This window comes from Panthera uncia, chromosome C2 (assembly GCF_023721935.1).
Source record: "Panthera uncia isolate 11264 chromosome C2, Puncia_PCG_1.0, whole genome shotgun sequence".
NCBI lineage: Eukaryota > Metazoa > Chordata > Mammalia > Carnivora > Felidae > Panthera > Panthera uncia.
Window position 1 is genome coordinate 1,654,025 of NC_064810.1, and position 13,770 is coordinate 1,667,794.

Below are 13,770 nucleotides of genomic sequence, written 5' to 3' on the forward strand. Positions count from 1 at the left end.
ACACACAGCACGCCCAACGTGAGGCTCGATCCCACGGCCCTGGGATCGTGACTGAGCAAAAATCGCGAGTCAGGTGCTCGGTCGATTGAGCCACCCGGGCGCCCTGAGTCCGTCGTTCTGAGAACAGTAGTTGGAAGTCAGCTTTAGTGTAAAGCCAGTGGCGTGCCAGCGGAAAGACGGCCGTGGGATGGCCCGTGACAAGCGGGCTTTCGTTTTAAACAAAGTGGGATCGTGCTTAGCACGTGGAAGGTAGAAGGGTTAGGCTTCACGCGCCTGAGAGTTAGTCCCGCTTCGCGGACGTCATGAGCACGCGTGTGACTGAAACGGGAGCTCCTCCCCTGGGCAGACGGGGTCACGCGTCACGAGCGCGTTCACACGCGCGGGAGAGTGGGAAGACCCCACGGCGAGCGCTCCCTCGCACGCCCGCCACGTGGGTGTCGGCTGTTCACGTCTGGCTGGGTCTCCTCCGTCGTGGGGCCCGTCCCGGACCCTCTGGTAAGCTCTGCGAAGTCCGCGGCAGACATCCTGCGCTCGTCCCGGTACCTCCCCGCGCGCGTCGTGACCTGGAGCTTCACGTTTGTCTTTTCCTTTGGAGACAAATCTTGCGTGCGGTGAAACACGGGAGTCTTACGTGTGCCGTTGGGTGAGTGACGCCCACGTGACCCCCGTCACGCTCCAGCACGCGCCCATCTCTCCGGAAGGTTCAGGCCGCCGCCGTCCCTTTCCCGGTGCAGATGAGTTCGCCGGCTTCGGAACCGCACGCCCGTGGAATCCGGCCGGTGGTCGTCCGTGTCCGGTGTCCGTCGGTCCACGTGACGTGGTGAAGGCTCCGTGTTCCGTGCGCGCGGCGCGCTCCTCGTGGCCGAGCGCCGTTCCGTCGCCACCGGTGTGCCCACCTTCTGTACGCGCGCATCTGGCTGTCGTCGGCTTCCCTGGCACCGTAAAGTGGGCACGTTTTCCTAGCGTCTTGAGCAAAGCGCTTGGGTGCGATGGCTGAGGTTGAGCCACCTCGCCTCCCGCCGCCGCGGCGGACAGTGCCCTGGGGCTCCGCCTCTGCGGACTTGGCCTCGTCAGCCCTTCTAATCTCAGTTTCCCCGGCGCCTGCAAAGTGGTCGCTCCTTACGACTGGGGCGTGCGGTTCCGGTGGCTCACGAGGTGGCACGGACCTCTCTTCGGAGTAAGCGTGTGTGCTCAGCTCTGGGTGCGGAAGACGGCAGCTGCTTGAGAGGGTTTGGACGTTTTTCCCCCCGGCTGCGAGTTCCGGGGCTGTTGGCTGGGTGTCCCTGCCGTGAAGAGCGGCTGGAGCCGGTGGATTCCGGGGGGGCTTCTCCCTCAGGTCTGGGCGGGACTGGCGGGGGCCGAGGCCTGGCTTTAGTCCCACGGGCCTGGCATTGCCGCGGCCTTTGGTTCCAGAGACTGTGCCGATGAGCCAGCGGGCCTGGGCCAGTTGGGTGCGTGCTACGCGCCCACTTCCGCTCCTCTTCCCCGAAGGTACGTACCGGTACCACCGTTGTGCCCCGAGGCCCCTTTCTCCGCACGACCCCTTGCAGATGGGACCCTGGGGCTGCGTGTGCACGCTCCCCGGTGGCCGGCCTGCAGCAAGGCTGGGAAACTCCCGCTGCTGTACCTGGGAGGCTGGCTGCTCGTCTCCGTGGTTCAGAGCGCAGACTGGGTGCCTCCCTGGCCGCCTGGGCCGGTGTTTCCAGTGAGCAGTTCTCAGTGACCTGTCTGTCCTTTGCCCGCAGCTTGTTCTCAGAACACAAACAGGACCTGTGAGGAGTGCCTGAAAAACGTCTCTGTAAGTAGACACCCCCGCTCTCCACGACGGGGTGGGGGGGGTGGGGTCTTGTGGGTGTTAAAGGTTCTGCCGTCTGGGGTTTGTGGAGATAGTTTCTGTAATGGGGGTCGAATGCCATTTTAGTCTTTCTCAGGAGTAGTAAACCGTCTCGTGAGAACTGCAGATGTCACCTGAGCGTCATTAACACGCATGCTTACCTCCTGACCAGGTGTCTGGGCTTATAAACTGGGTTGGGCCCCACGGCTGGGGACACGTGTGAGTGGGCAGGAGGCCTCATTGAGGCTGGTGGGCTTGGTGATGGTGGGGGGGCGGTGTTCAGAAGCAGGATGGGGGAGTGGAGGGCAAGGGGAACGGAGAAGGATGGGCACTTGGGCTGGGCGTCATTTAGCGTCTAATCTGCAACTGTGAACCCGTGGTCCGTGCTTTCATGTCGATGCCACTAGAGCATAGAGGCCTGTTGGGGACGGGGACCGTGACTCTGTTTTGCACATGGAACCCCAAGATGGGGCCGGGAGCGTCCTGCAAGTTCCCAGAGGCCCCGCCTGCCGTGGTGCTCAGCCAGGGCTGGGGAGTCTGCTTCCCCAACCGGCCTGCCCACAGGAATGAGGGCCGTCCACGCACCGTGGGCCCCCCAGTCCTCGCAATGTGTCCCGCGTTCTCCATCAGTTGTCCTGGGTTGGGGTGGATGCTCCTCCCTGGGCTTTTCACCTGGGAACGGGGAAGGGTGAGGGCAAGGAGAGATGCGGGCCCTCAGCCCGGAGGGCCTGGCGTCCTGGGCTCAGACTGACCAGCTCACCAGAATTACAGGGAAGACTGGGAGCCAGGATGCTCCCGTGCTGACCCTGCGTGACCTCGAGCAGGAGGGCAGCCGCCCTGTAGCAGGTCCGGTGCTCTTGGCGGTCTCCTCCAGGTGGACCATCCTGGGATCTGACACACAGGCACGTGTGTGGCTGGCCGTCGGGGACCAGCAGAGAGGCACGTCGGAGAAAGTCTGCCACCGTGTGGGGCCCGTCAGGGTCCCTCTGCCCCATCCCGTGTGGCTCCCCGAGCAGTCCCTGGGCTTTGACGCCTTTGTCTGGGACCGTAGGGGAAGCTCCCTCCAGTCGGGTTTTACGAGGATAGTTTAGAGCCACGCAGCCTGTCCTCCCTTTCCTGGCAGCGGGGAACCCTGCGAGGCAGGTCAGGACAGACGGGCCGGGTGGTTTCTGCCCTAGGATGCTGGCCACGCTTTCAGAAGAGAACTTGCTGACCACCTGGCAGCGTGTCGCGTCGTAGGGTCTGAGTGGACCCTTGTGTTTGCTGGTTAAAGACTGAAGGGTGTTGCTACCGCAGCCTCAGACCTTACTGTTGGTAACCCTGAACTTGCTCACCTGTCTGCGCGTTTTCCTGGTGGCACGGCTTTTTAGCGGCGGATGTCACCGTCGGAAGTCCTCCCGGCCGCAAAGGAGCCTGGTGTCCTGCCTCGCTCTGGCTTCAGGAGTACGCACTTCCGCGGCGGCGTCCGGTCCAGCCCTTCCTTCTGTGGGAGGACGTTGTGGGGGCACACGCACCCCCATCTCAGCAGGCAGACGGGCAGTAAGCCTGAAGGCGTGGGCCCGCTGTGGACGCAGACGGGTCCGGTCAAAAATGCAGGGTGCAGGGACCGCAGGAGGCCTGCCCACACGGGTCCTCGGGCGCACGCGGGTTTCTGGAAGGACAGGTAGGGGCCTGGGAGGCCAGAGGGGAGGCTGAGGGCACACTGTGTGCGTGCCCTGTCAGTGCCACCTGGATGGCTCACCGCGGGCATGTCACTGCAGTAATCTCAGGTCCTGGGAGGGACGCTTTGAGCCTTAGTTGCGTTGTCTTTAACGGCCAGTGCGGCCGGAGAGACCACAGGTAGGATCTTTGTACGGCGATTGCCAAGGTTGCAAAAGTCCACCAGCAAACGTGTAATGAGCGTGGTCCCGCCTGTCCTCCTGCAGACGATCCGAGACGGTGTGTCGGGAAGGGAAGGAAGTAGGGGGGTGGGGCAGGTAGGCCCTGTGGAGGAGGTTGAGGGGCGTGTGTTCGGAGAAGAAGGTTCCGGGCACAGGGAGGAGGCCGTGCAAAGACCCCGGGCGGGAAGCCACCTGGCGGCCTCCAGGACTGCACGGAGGCCGAGAGGCTGGGCAGGGTGCCTGAAGGAAGAGGGTCTGGGTAACATCGGCCCTGGTGGGCAAGGCGGGGTGGAGCTGCTGTGGCGGGGTGAGGACCACGGCCTTCCGCTCAGCCCCTGAGGGGGAGCAGACGGTGTGGCTGGGCTTGTATCCTGGACCGTCTGGTTCTTTGGTGTTTACGCTGCGTTTCTGGGGTTTGGCAAACATTCGTCTCTTTCAGTGCCTTTGGTGCAACACCAATAAGGCGTGCTTGGACTACCCCGTGACCAGGATCCTGCCACCCAGCTCCCTTTGTACGCTGAGCTCTGCACGCTGGGGCGTTTGCTGGGGTAAGTCTTCGTGTTCACGGAACTCTTGCAGAGTCAGTACTGTCTGGGAGGGTCTGGGTGTGCTCAGTTAGCATAAGCTGCCAGAACACGGGCTCCCTGCAGGAAGTCAGGAAGCCAGTGAGAATGCGTGCTTTCTGGGAGGGCAGCCAGGGGTCCCCGGGGTGCCGGAGGCCCACTTGCGAGGCGGAGGGAAGAGGGTCAGCTTGGGGACTGCGTCTTGCTGGCGTCTGTGTGCCTGGAGTCCTGCTAGGTCAGCACGGTCAGGTCCCTGCGTTTCTATGTCCCTTTCTGCCTGCGTGTGGTGGATTCTGTAGGCGCTCTCTCTTGGGGGACGTCAACCCTTTTTGAGATCCCACAGAGACCAGTCCTGGACCAGGGAGCCCTTGGCACTTTGAGCATGAACCGTTGAGGTGCTTTTATTTCTATTTTCTCTAGAAGGTGATTTGTTTAACGTTTATGCGTTTATTTAAAAAAACTTTTTAACGTTTATTTTTTGAGAGCACACGCATGCGCACATATGAGTTGGGGAGGGGTGGAAAGAGAGGGAGACAGAGAATCTGAAGCAGGCTCCAGGCTCCGAGCGGTTGGCACGGAGCCCGACTCGGGGCTCGAACTCATGGACTGCGAGGTCATGACCTGAGCTGAAATGAACCGTTGACGCTTAACTGACTGAGCCACCCGGGTGCCCCCAAGGTGTTTTAAAGTTGAAGCATAACTTCTAATGATGCGCACACACGTTAAGTCTCCCTTCCTGTCCTCGTATACCGTAAACACACACGTGTACGCACACACGCGTATGTTCAGCGAATTTTCACACGAGTCCACAGGTAATCCGCACTCAGCAAAGCATGTAGACCATTCCCAGCGCTCACAACCTGTCCCTGTCGGGACCGTGGGCAGCCAGTGCACTGACCTGCCACCCCAGGGAGTGCTGCCTGCCCCGCCCTTCACTTAAAGTAAGCGTGCTGGTCTGTCCGACTCCCCGTTCGGGGGCATGTCTGAGACTCGTGCGTCACGAGTACCGGCTGCCTGTCTCGCTGCTGCTTGGCACCCTGTGCCCACTCTGCTGCTGGGGACGCCCGGGGTCCCCGTGCTGCTGCAGACGTGCTCGTGGGCAGCCCCCCACTCACTCCCGCTGGGCACATGCTGAGCAGCGGGATTGTGGACTCATCGCCTTTCAAGAAGGGCTCCTTCAGGCGACCAGGGCTCCCGCTTGTCCCACATCCCTGCCAGGGCCTGGGGTAATCTGTCACCTTCATTTTCGTCCATCTGGCAGGTTTGAAGTGGCATCTCATTGTGGCTTTGATTTGCTCTTCCCTCATGACTGACGATATTGAACACCTTTCAGGTGGGGGCATTTTTGATCATTGGCCTGTGAAATGAAATTCCCACCTTAGGGCTGTGGGGCTGGCCGTACCCCTGACTCGGGACAGACAGAGCCACAGCAGGCCACAGCAGTTTGCGGTTCGTGGTGACTCAGCCTGGGGGAGGGGGACAGGAACTAGCCAGGGGTTGTGGGGGGCAGGCTCTGCCGTGTTCCTGGTTCCCGGGAGAGCACGTGCTTGGTTTAATTGACCCCGAGGGCCAGGGGGGCACGGGAGCCTGCTACTTGCCCATCGGGGATAAGTGGGAACCGCTATGGGTCCCCGCATGCACCGCAGAGGATTGGGTAGGGTTATTTGGCCGAGGACCTGCTCTGTGGGAATAGAGTGGGGGTGGGTGGGGCTCATGCCATCTGGGGAGACTGGGGGCCCCCACATGTCAGGGAGCACCAGATCTAGACCTCGTGCTGTGGGTGCTTTACAATTCTTTCACCCACTTCTCGGCAAAATTCTTCTGGGGTTTTACCTGTGATGACTTTGAATCTGTGTTCGTTTGGGGGAAAATAAGATCTTTACCATGTTAAACCGTCGTGCACAAGCAGGGTTGGTGTTCATGCACAGAGGCCGTCTTTCCGTCCTTGAGGAGCACGCCACAGCCTTCCCGCCTAGGGCTGTGGGGACAGGGGCCCTTGGTACTTTCCTCCGTCACGACCAGATGTCTGTTTTTATTTTGTAACTGGTTTTAGCTGCTCGTCAGAAATGCTGTCTTGGAGGTGGGGGAGGGGGGTGGTAGATATATTTCAGAACCAGCTGTCTTACTGATCAGATTGGCTCTTAAAGTTCATTATTTTGAAGTTCTCTGGTCAGAAGATGATGCCATCTGCCAGCAAAGGTCTTTTCTTCTTACACCTGTTCCTGCTAATTTTTGTGCTGCCGGCACTTCCAGAACAGGTCAAAGGAGGGAAGAAAACACACGCTCTAAAGCCCAGAAGGCATTTCAGATGTAACACCTGTTTCTGTTTAAAGTAGTTGAACAGAGATGCCTGGGTGGCTCCATCGGTCAAGCCTGTGACTCTTGGTTTCTGCTCAGGGCATGATCTCGCAGCTCGTGGGTTCGAGCCCCGTGTCGGGCTCTGTGCTGGTGGTATGGAACCTCCTTGGGATTCTGTCTCCCCTGCTCTCTGCCCCTCCCCCGCTCACGCTTTCTGTCTCAAAAGTAAATAAACATAAAAAAGAAAAGAAAGTAGCTGAACAAAGTACAGAGTGTGTGAGGCCAGCGGCCGGCTGCATTGAACGTGAGGGTCTGTGCGGGCCTGAGTGGGGTCTGAAGGGCGCCGGGCACTGGGGGTCGGCCTCCCTCTCCCACCTGGCAAGCCCCGCCCAGCCACCAACGGGAAACCGGGAAACGGGGGAGACTCGAGGGGACCAGCTCTACGTGGCGGCCAGACTTTCTAACTTCAGTGCCAGGAACGCTCCACCATCGGGGGGGGGGGGGGAGTTCGCTCTTGAAGCCTCTTCCAGGGCTGACTTAAGTGGATGAGTGAAAACTCGAGTTCTCTGGTTTGAATTAAGTAGAAAAATAGGGACTGGTTTGGGTTTATAAATCCTTAAAAGAAGTTGAAAGAATCGAGAACCTTGTTTTAACTACTTGTTTGCCTCAGAAGTTGGGTCTTGACAGGAAATGACAAAATCCTCGAGCAGCCGTCCTCAAGCCCCGGGTGGGGCAGGGGCTGGGCCCGAAGGGCTCACAGAGTCTCCCCGGGGGCAGTCAGCGCACTTGACCCTTGAACAACGTACACGTGAGGGACACTGACCACCCCTCCCCCCCCACGTCCTCGAAAATCCGCACACAACTTTCGATTCCCTGAAAACGCATCATCTGTTGACGGAAGCCTTACGATCACGCAGGCAGCCGATGAGCACCTGTGTTGTGTGTTGTGTTCTTCCACACCGTGTCCTTGCAGTGACGTGGGGGAGGTGTTCGTAAGGAGATCTCAGGAAGAGGAGGTACGCCTGAGTTCTGCCCCGTAGGTCTTGAAAATGCACGTGTTAGGGGACCCACGCAGTGTGAACCGTGTTCAAGGGCCAGCCGTGTAGGGCCGTGGACTTGGATGTAAATAATCAGTTGAGCTGCACGGGGCTCCCCTTCCGTCTGGAGGAGTCCCTCAGGGCGGGCCCGCTTTGTTACCGTCTGTCAGGCTCGAAGCGCCTTCGGACCCTGTGGCCTGGGTCTGCGTGGTCGGCCGGTAAACTGTTCTTAAGTCCCACGAACACGCTGAGAGACATAGGAGGGGCCCCTGCGCGGGCTGCGGCCCGCCTGTGGGGGAGGGGGCGGTCCCGCTCCCGTCCTGACCCCCGGCTCCCTCCCGCTGGGATTTGCAGTGAACTTCGAGGCGCTGATCATCACCCTGTCGGTGGTGGGGGGGGCCGTGCTGCTGGCCTTGGCCGCGTGCTGCTGCGCTTGCTGCTGCCGCAGGAAGAGGAGCCGGAAGCCGGATAAGGAAGAGGAGAAGGCCGCGCGGGAGCGCGAGGAGCGCAGGGTCCGGCAGGAGGAGAGGTGAGGTCCCCGTTGGCTCGGGAACCCAGCCTGCGCGGCCCTGGGAAACGACCCCTGCCGTGGGGTGCGCCCCTATGGGTTGTGGCACAGGGCGAGGGAGGCGGGTCTCCTGTCCCTGCCCGTGGAACGGGATGGTGGCCCGGAGAGGCGCTGCCGCGTCAGGTCAGCTGCCAGTGGGGGCTGAGGCCCTGCGGGTTTCTGCGCTGTCCCCGCAACGCCGTGTGCCCCTAAGTAAAAACTAACGTTTGCGTGTTCCCAACCTTCCTCAGAATCTGACGTCAGGTTTTTCTTTACGTGAAAAATATTTTTAAAAAATACAGTCTTGGATATTTGAATTTCTTTTGTTGAAACTCAGAATCAAAGGACGTGATGCTGACACAGCCTCATGCTGCCTGGCCTGGCGGCTGGGCTTGTCCCCACACTGGTCCCTGGTCTCTTCCCTGGAAAAGAGGACAGACCCCCACTCTGCTGAAGGTACATCATTTAACATTGTGTTATATTTTGGTGCTAAGTGAGATTTCTTTGTCTTTTTAGGAGAGCAGAAATGAAATCCAGACACGATGAAATCAGAAAAAAATACGGTAAGGATCGACTGACTGCATGCATCTTTTGTTTGTCCGGGAGTGGGTTCCGGGCCGTGAGACGTGACTGTAGGGTCTGGGCTGAGGCTTCCGGGAGGAGTGATTGGTTCTAGACCGCGCGGTCCGGAAGGAGCTAACTCCACGGAATGTCTGGAAAGGTGAAGCCTTAGGGTGTTTACTCTCAGCTGGATTCCTGAGCGCCGTTTGCTGATGAGGGGGCGGAACTCGACGGGTCCCTGTGGCCTCCCCTGCGCCTGGTGCTCCCACCGCTCCCGCACCTGACTGCGGGCCGCGCGCCTTTTAAAGGAGTTAGCCAGAGGTCTCCATGCCGCCAAGTGATTCATCTGGTTTTGGTTTTTGTTCGGAGGGATTTGGGGGGGATACTAATGTTTTAGTCCGCGAGAGCATTAAATCTGCTCCCGGGTTGAGTTGGTTCTCTGCTGATTCCCACATCCGCGTCCATGCTGTTGTTTGGGGCTGTTGGGATTGCTAGAAGTGGCCGCACTGCGCTCTCGCCGATGACCGCCGTGGGGCCTCCAGCTCTGGGCCGCGGTGCTTTCGTGGACCTCACGGCCTGAGCAGTGTTTGCTGTGTGTCGGGTGCACCTGGCAGCTGGGCTCAGGGCTGAATCTGATTAGGAAAATTGCAAAATCTCTTCTTTCCTTTTTTTTTTTTTTTTTATTGGAAAGTTTGTTATGAGAGAGAAAATCCCAGGCAGGTTCTGCACTGTCCAGAGAGGCCAACGTGGGGCTCGATCCCACAGCCCTGAGATCACAACCTGAGCTGAAATCAACAGTTGGATGCTGAACCGTCCAAGCCACTGTGCCCCTCAAAATCTTTTCTAACTAACGCCCTCTTCTTGGAGTTCTGTGTCTGTACAGGGAACACCCTGTTCTCGTGGTGTTTTCAGGTCCTGTGCACTAGAGCAGTGGGTCCTGGAGCCTCGGCTCCCTCTGGTGGGCTGCTGGCCGTGCGGTTGACTCGGCACCCCCACCCAGCACTGGCTGGCCCCTCCGTCCACGCAGGCCTCCTCTGACTGTCACGCCCTTGTGCGTGTCGCCTCAGGCTCGGGTCGACCCTGCCAGCCGCCGGGTGTGGGTTCTGGGGCCCGAGGCTGCCCTGACCGCCCCTCCCCCTGCCGTTGGGTCTCCTTGGTTGCAGGTGAGATGTCCAGCAGCCGCCAGAGCCTTCCCTCGTGTGCTCCCGCCCCTCGGCTTCCTCTGCCAGCTGGCCCATCAGGTCCCCGGTGCCCACAGCACTCACCCGGTGTCGGGTGCTCGTTCCCAGCCTAGGCAAGGGCGGGGTCCCGCGTGGGTGATGTCGTGTCAGTGGTCGTGTCGGCACGGTGCCGTCTGTCCCCGGTGCCTCTTCCAGGCGCACGTTCGTGCCCAGTGAACGCCAGCTGTCCTTGGCACGGGCACCTTGCTTCACGATACTGAAGTGTTGAGAGGAGCTTGTTGGCACCTGACTGACGTTACCGTGCACGGCAAGAGAGACGCGTTCGCGTGCACTCACACACAGACTCCACCACGGTGCCTTTACCGCCAAGCACGAGTAGCACCTAAAGTCTGCCCCCTCTGCCGTGTCCCACTTGCCCGGTGTGTGCGAGGCCAGGTGGCGCCTCGGGCCGGGGCTCCTGGCGCGGGGCCTTCTCCGTGACCTTCACCGGGGCCCTTCACTCCTCCGTTTTGATGGTGCGCCAGGCCCTGAACTGCCCTGAGGAAGCCAGCTTGTGCCTGTTTACGTAAAGCCCACCTAACGGACTGGACTTTGCAAAGACCCAGCCGCGTGGAAGAATTCCCGGGGGGCCCCCAGGGGGGAGACGGGCCAAGGCACGCGTACCAGCATGGAGGAAACCCTTCTCTTGGTTTCAGAAGGCGTCTGGTTTCCTAATCACAGCACGGTCTCTCCCCTTTAAACCAGAAGTAGAGCTGGGAGCGGTTCCATTCGTCCTGCTCCAACACGACTGTGTTCGGCATCTGGCACACGGGCTCCCTTTACCAGAACCGCCGTGGGCTTCCTCCCAAGGCCGAGGCGGCGGTCCTCCCCAGACGGGCCACCCTCCTGCCTCCGCACTGGCTGCCCTCCCGCCCCGTGCCCACCCCCTCCCCCCACCTGCAGCACATACACTTGGTGCAGCGGCTCCAGAAAAGTGTGGGCGATACAGGTTTTTAAAGAGAGGGAGAGGCTGTGTGTTCAGAACTGCAAAGAGAAAACTCCTAGGCCTGAGCGTTTAGCACCAGAGATGTATTTTTACAACTGCGTTATATTAGCCACGTCAGAGCACTTGGTGGTGGTGAAGTGGACAGTCACCTCATTGTTTCGTAGCCTTAATTCTAAGGACATTTAGGGTGCTTTTGTTAATTTCTGTATATTAGCCAAACGCTGTGGGGAGAAATAATGGCTGTTTCTTAATTCCTCTTTGAGAGAATTAGCCAGTAAGTTTTTATTTCTTTAGGTTTGTTTTTCTTAGAATGATTGTTTCTGGTAAATTTTATTTCAATTTTAAAGTCACCTGTGGTTTGACTTTCAAAAAGGTTAAGCGTAGGGGCGCCCGGGTGGCTCAGTCGGTTAAACATCTGGCTCTTGATCTCAGGTCATGATCTCACGGTTTGTGGGATCGAGCCCCTCCTTGGGATTGTCTCTCTCTCGCAAAATAGATAAATAAGTAGAAATAGTTGCAAAAAAAATAAAAAGGTGAAGCGTGGTGCTTGAACCTGCTCCAAACACCCTTTTTCTTAGAGCCACAGTGAGTGTTCACAAAACACTGAATTGTGTTGTGTCCTTGGACTTCGTTTCCTGCCGTGTGAGCACATTTATAACCAGGTCTGTTTTGTTCCAGGTCTGTTTAAAGAGGAAAACCCGTATGCCAGGTTCGAGAACAACTGAGCCACGCGCCCAGCAGTCCCTGCGCGGCTCCGGGGAGCACGGCGCCGCCGCCCTGCGGACCCGCGGGCTTCCGTTCCCTCTTCTGTATCTGTATTTAGTCACCGCAGACACGAAGCTTTTCAGGGGGGTCGGTTGGTTGTGTTGTTACTTCCAGGAGGCAAAGCCCACATCCTGCTACCCTTCTCCGCTGGCGAAGCCAACCGCGGACGGGGCAGCCGGCCTCCGTCCCGCCTTCTGTCCTCGCGTCCCTGTGCCCGACGGCGCGCTGTGCGCGCGCGGCGGGGGAGGAAGGGCCCCTGTCACCCCGCCGCCCTCCATCACCCGGCTGGCGGCTGTGCGCCCTGCGTGGCAGCCCCCCCGGGGAGCCGGGCACCCAGACGCAGTCTGCCAGGCCGTGCCTTCTGACCCCAGCCGCTCTGAGCAGCGTCCGGGAGAACTTAGATTCACCTTAAATCTGTGTTTTGTTCCGTTCCGTTTCATTCCGTTTCAAATGAGTCTTGGATTTCATTCCTCCACCAAAGGTGTTTCACCAAGAAATTTTACTGTCAAAATTCAGACCGCTTACAGGACAGTTTTTAAATTTTAATTTGTATTTTTACCGGAACACCAAGATTTTTTTCCAGTGAAAACTTGAATAACAAATGAAGCATTAGAGCCCCCTGCGGGGGCAGCAGCAGGTGCTCTGGGCCGTGGGCCTGGAGGGGCCATCACCGCCCCGCTCCCTTTTTAGCCCTGGTGACGGCCGGCGCCGGTCCTGTGTGTGGCCACACCAGGCTCTCCCTAGTCAGGCCGTCTGCAACATGGTCACACAGGGACCACGGGGTCCCCAGGCTGTCCGAGGAGGAAGGGACCATGCCCCGTGGGCCCCTCTGCGGGGCTCTGCCCACTGGGGGGTCGGGCAGGGTGTCCAGGGCCGGCCAGAGGGATTTCCACGTGCTACACGGAGACACTGCTGACTGCCCTGCTTGTCACACGACCCCTAGCTTGGAACCGCACTCTTCTGGCTGGGACGCTGTCCGTGGCCTCCGGGTACACCCTGCGGTGCCTTCCGTCGGCCCCAGGCCTTTCAGAGCAAGATCTGTGGCTTCAGTAAATGACCACATCCTTCCTATCGGGGATGCAGACCGTGGAGTAACTGTGTGAACTGCCTCTCTTCACTCTGAAAATAGTCCCGGTGGCCACCGCCACATTGCTTTGGATTAGGAAGACGTTTAGCTTCGGGGAGGTGGGTCGACAGGTGCATAAGACAAACGATGTGTTCCGCTTTCGCACTCGTGACTGTGCCGTCGGGGACCGCTCTCCGTGTCACGGAAGGTTCTCATACAGGTCAGTGTGATCCAACACCCCACACCCCTCGACAGCCCCCCCCCCCCCCCCCCCCCCCCACCCCCCAGCCACGTCGGCCCGTGCCGTGAGGTGACCGCGCTGTCCTGCAATGTCCATAAGCTGAGACACTAACTGTACAAACTCTTGACTATCTCTTTCTGACTTCTTGGGCATTTGATAGCAATTTGAAGTATTACGAAACATTCCTAAGTATTTTATAGCAGCCTGCAGATTTTGACTTTCTACTTTTATTCATAAGAAAAACTCTGTAGCAGACTCCAGCAGCCTTTGTGTTAATACAGTAATGTACGTGAGGTCACGCTGTGTCGTGAATGGTGTGGGGCTGTGCCCTGTTCACACAGCGCATTTAGTCCCTTCGGGGTACCGAGGCCACACCAGCGCATCTGGGAGGCTGTCCTGGTCCCCGCATTTTATAAATAGTCCTAAGAGCACCACGTGTTGTAACCTCAAGGAGACCGTCAAGTTCAGAGTGCCTTAATCTTAACCAGTTTCCAATAAGTGGTTTAATACACGCTTTGTTGAATCCACTGTGTCCTCGTGTCTCATTTCTCCGTGGCGTTAGCACGATCACCTGGAGGGCAGCAGGTAGCCTACAGAGAGATTCTGGCCCGCCCCGGGATGTGTGAGCAATCGCGGCTTCGGTGCCATGGCCCAGGGGGCGGCCGTGCTCTGTCCCCAGGTTGTCCTCCCCCTCCCCTGCCGGCCACCCCCAGCTGTCTGCTGTCCACGAGGCAGGTTTTCTGCCCTGCCCCACCAGCACCTTCCTTCTGCTCTGCTGGAATCAGATACAAAGAACTCTGGGAGAAAGAAGT

General features: G+C 59.0%; 1 protein-coding gene across 1 annotated transcript; it reads left to right on the forward strand.

Annotated features, from left to right (window-relative positions):
- The first annotated feature begins 1,409 nt into the window (after positions 1-1,409).
- On the forward strand, positions 1,410-13,481 carry PTTG1IP (PTTG1 interacting protein). The gene is made up of 6 exons (XM_049627723.1): positions 1,410-1,491; positions 1,746-1,798; positions 4,154-4,262; positions 7,967-8,141; positions 8,676-8,722; positions 11,565-13,481. Exons 1-6 carry the CDS (start codon positions 1,425-1,427, stop codon positions 11,609-11,611), a joined length of 498 nt encoding a protein of 165 aa, XP_049483680.1. The 5' UTR covers positions 1,410-1,424; the 3' UTR covers positions 11,612-13,481.
- Positions 13,482-13,770: the final 289 nt, after the last annotated feature.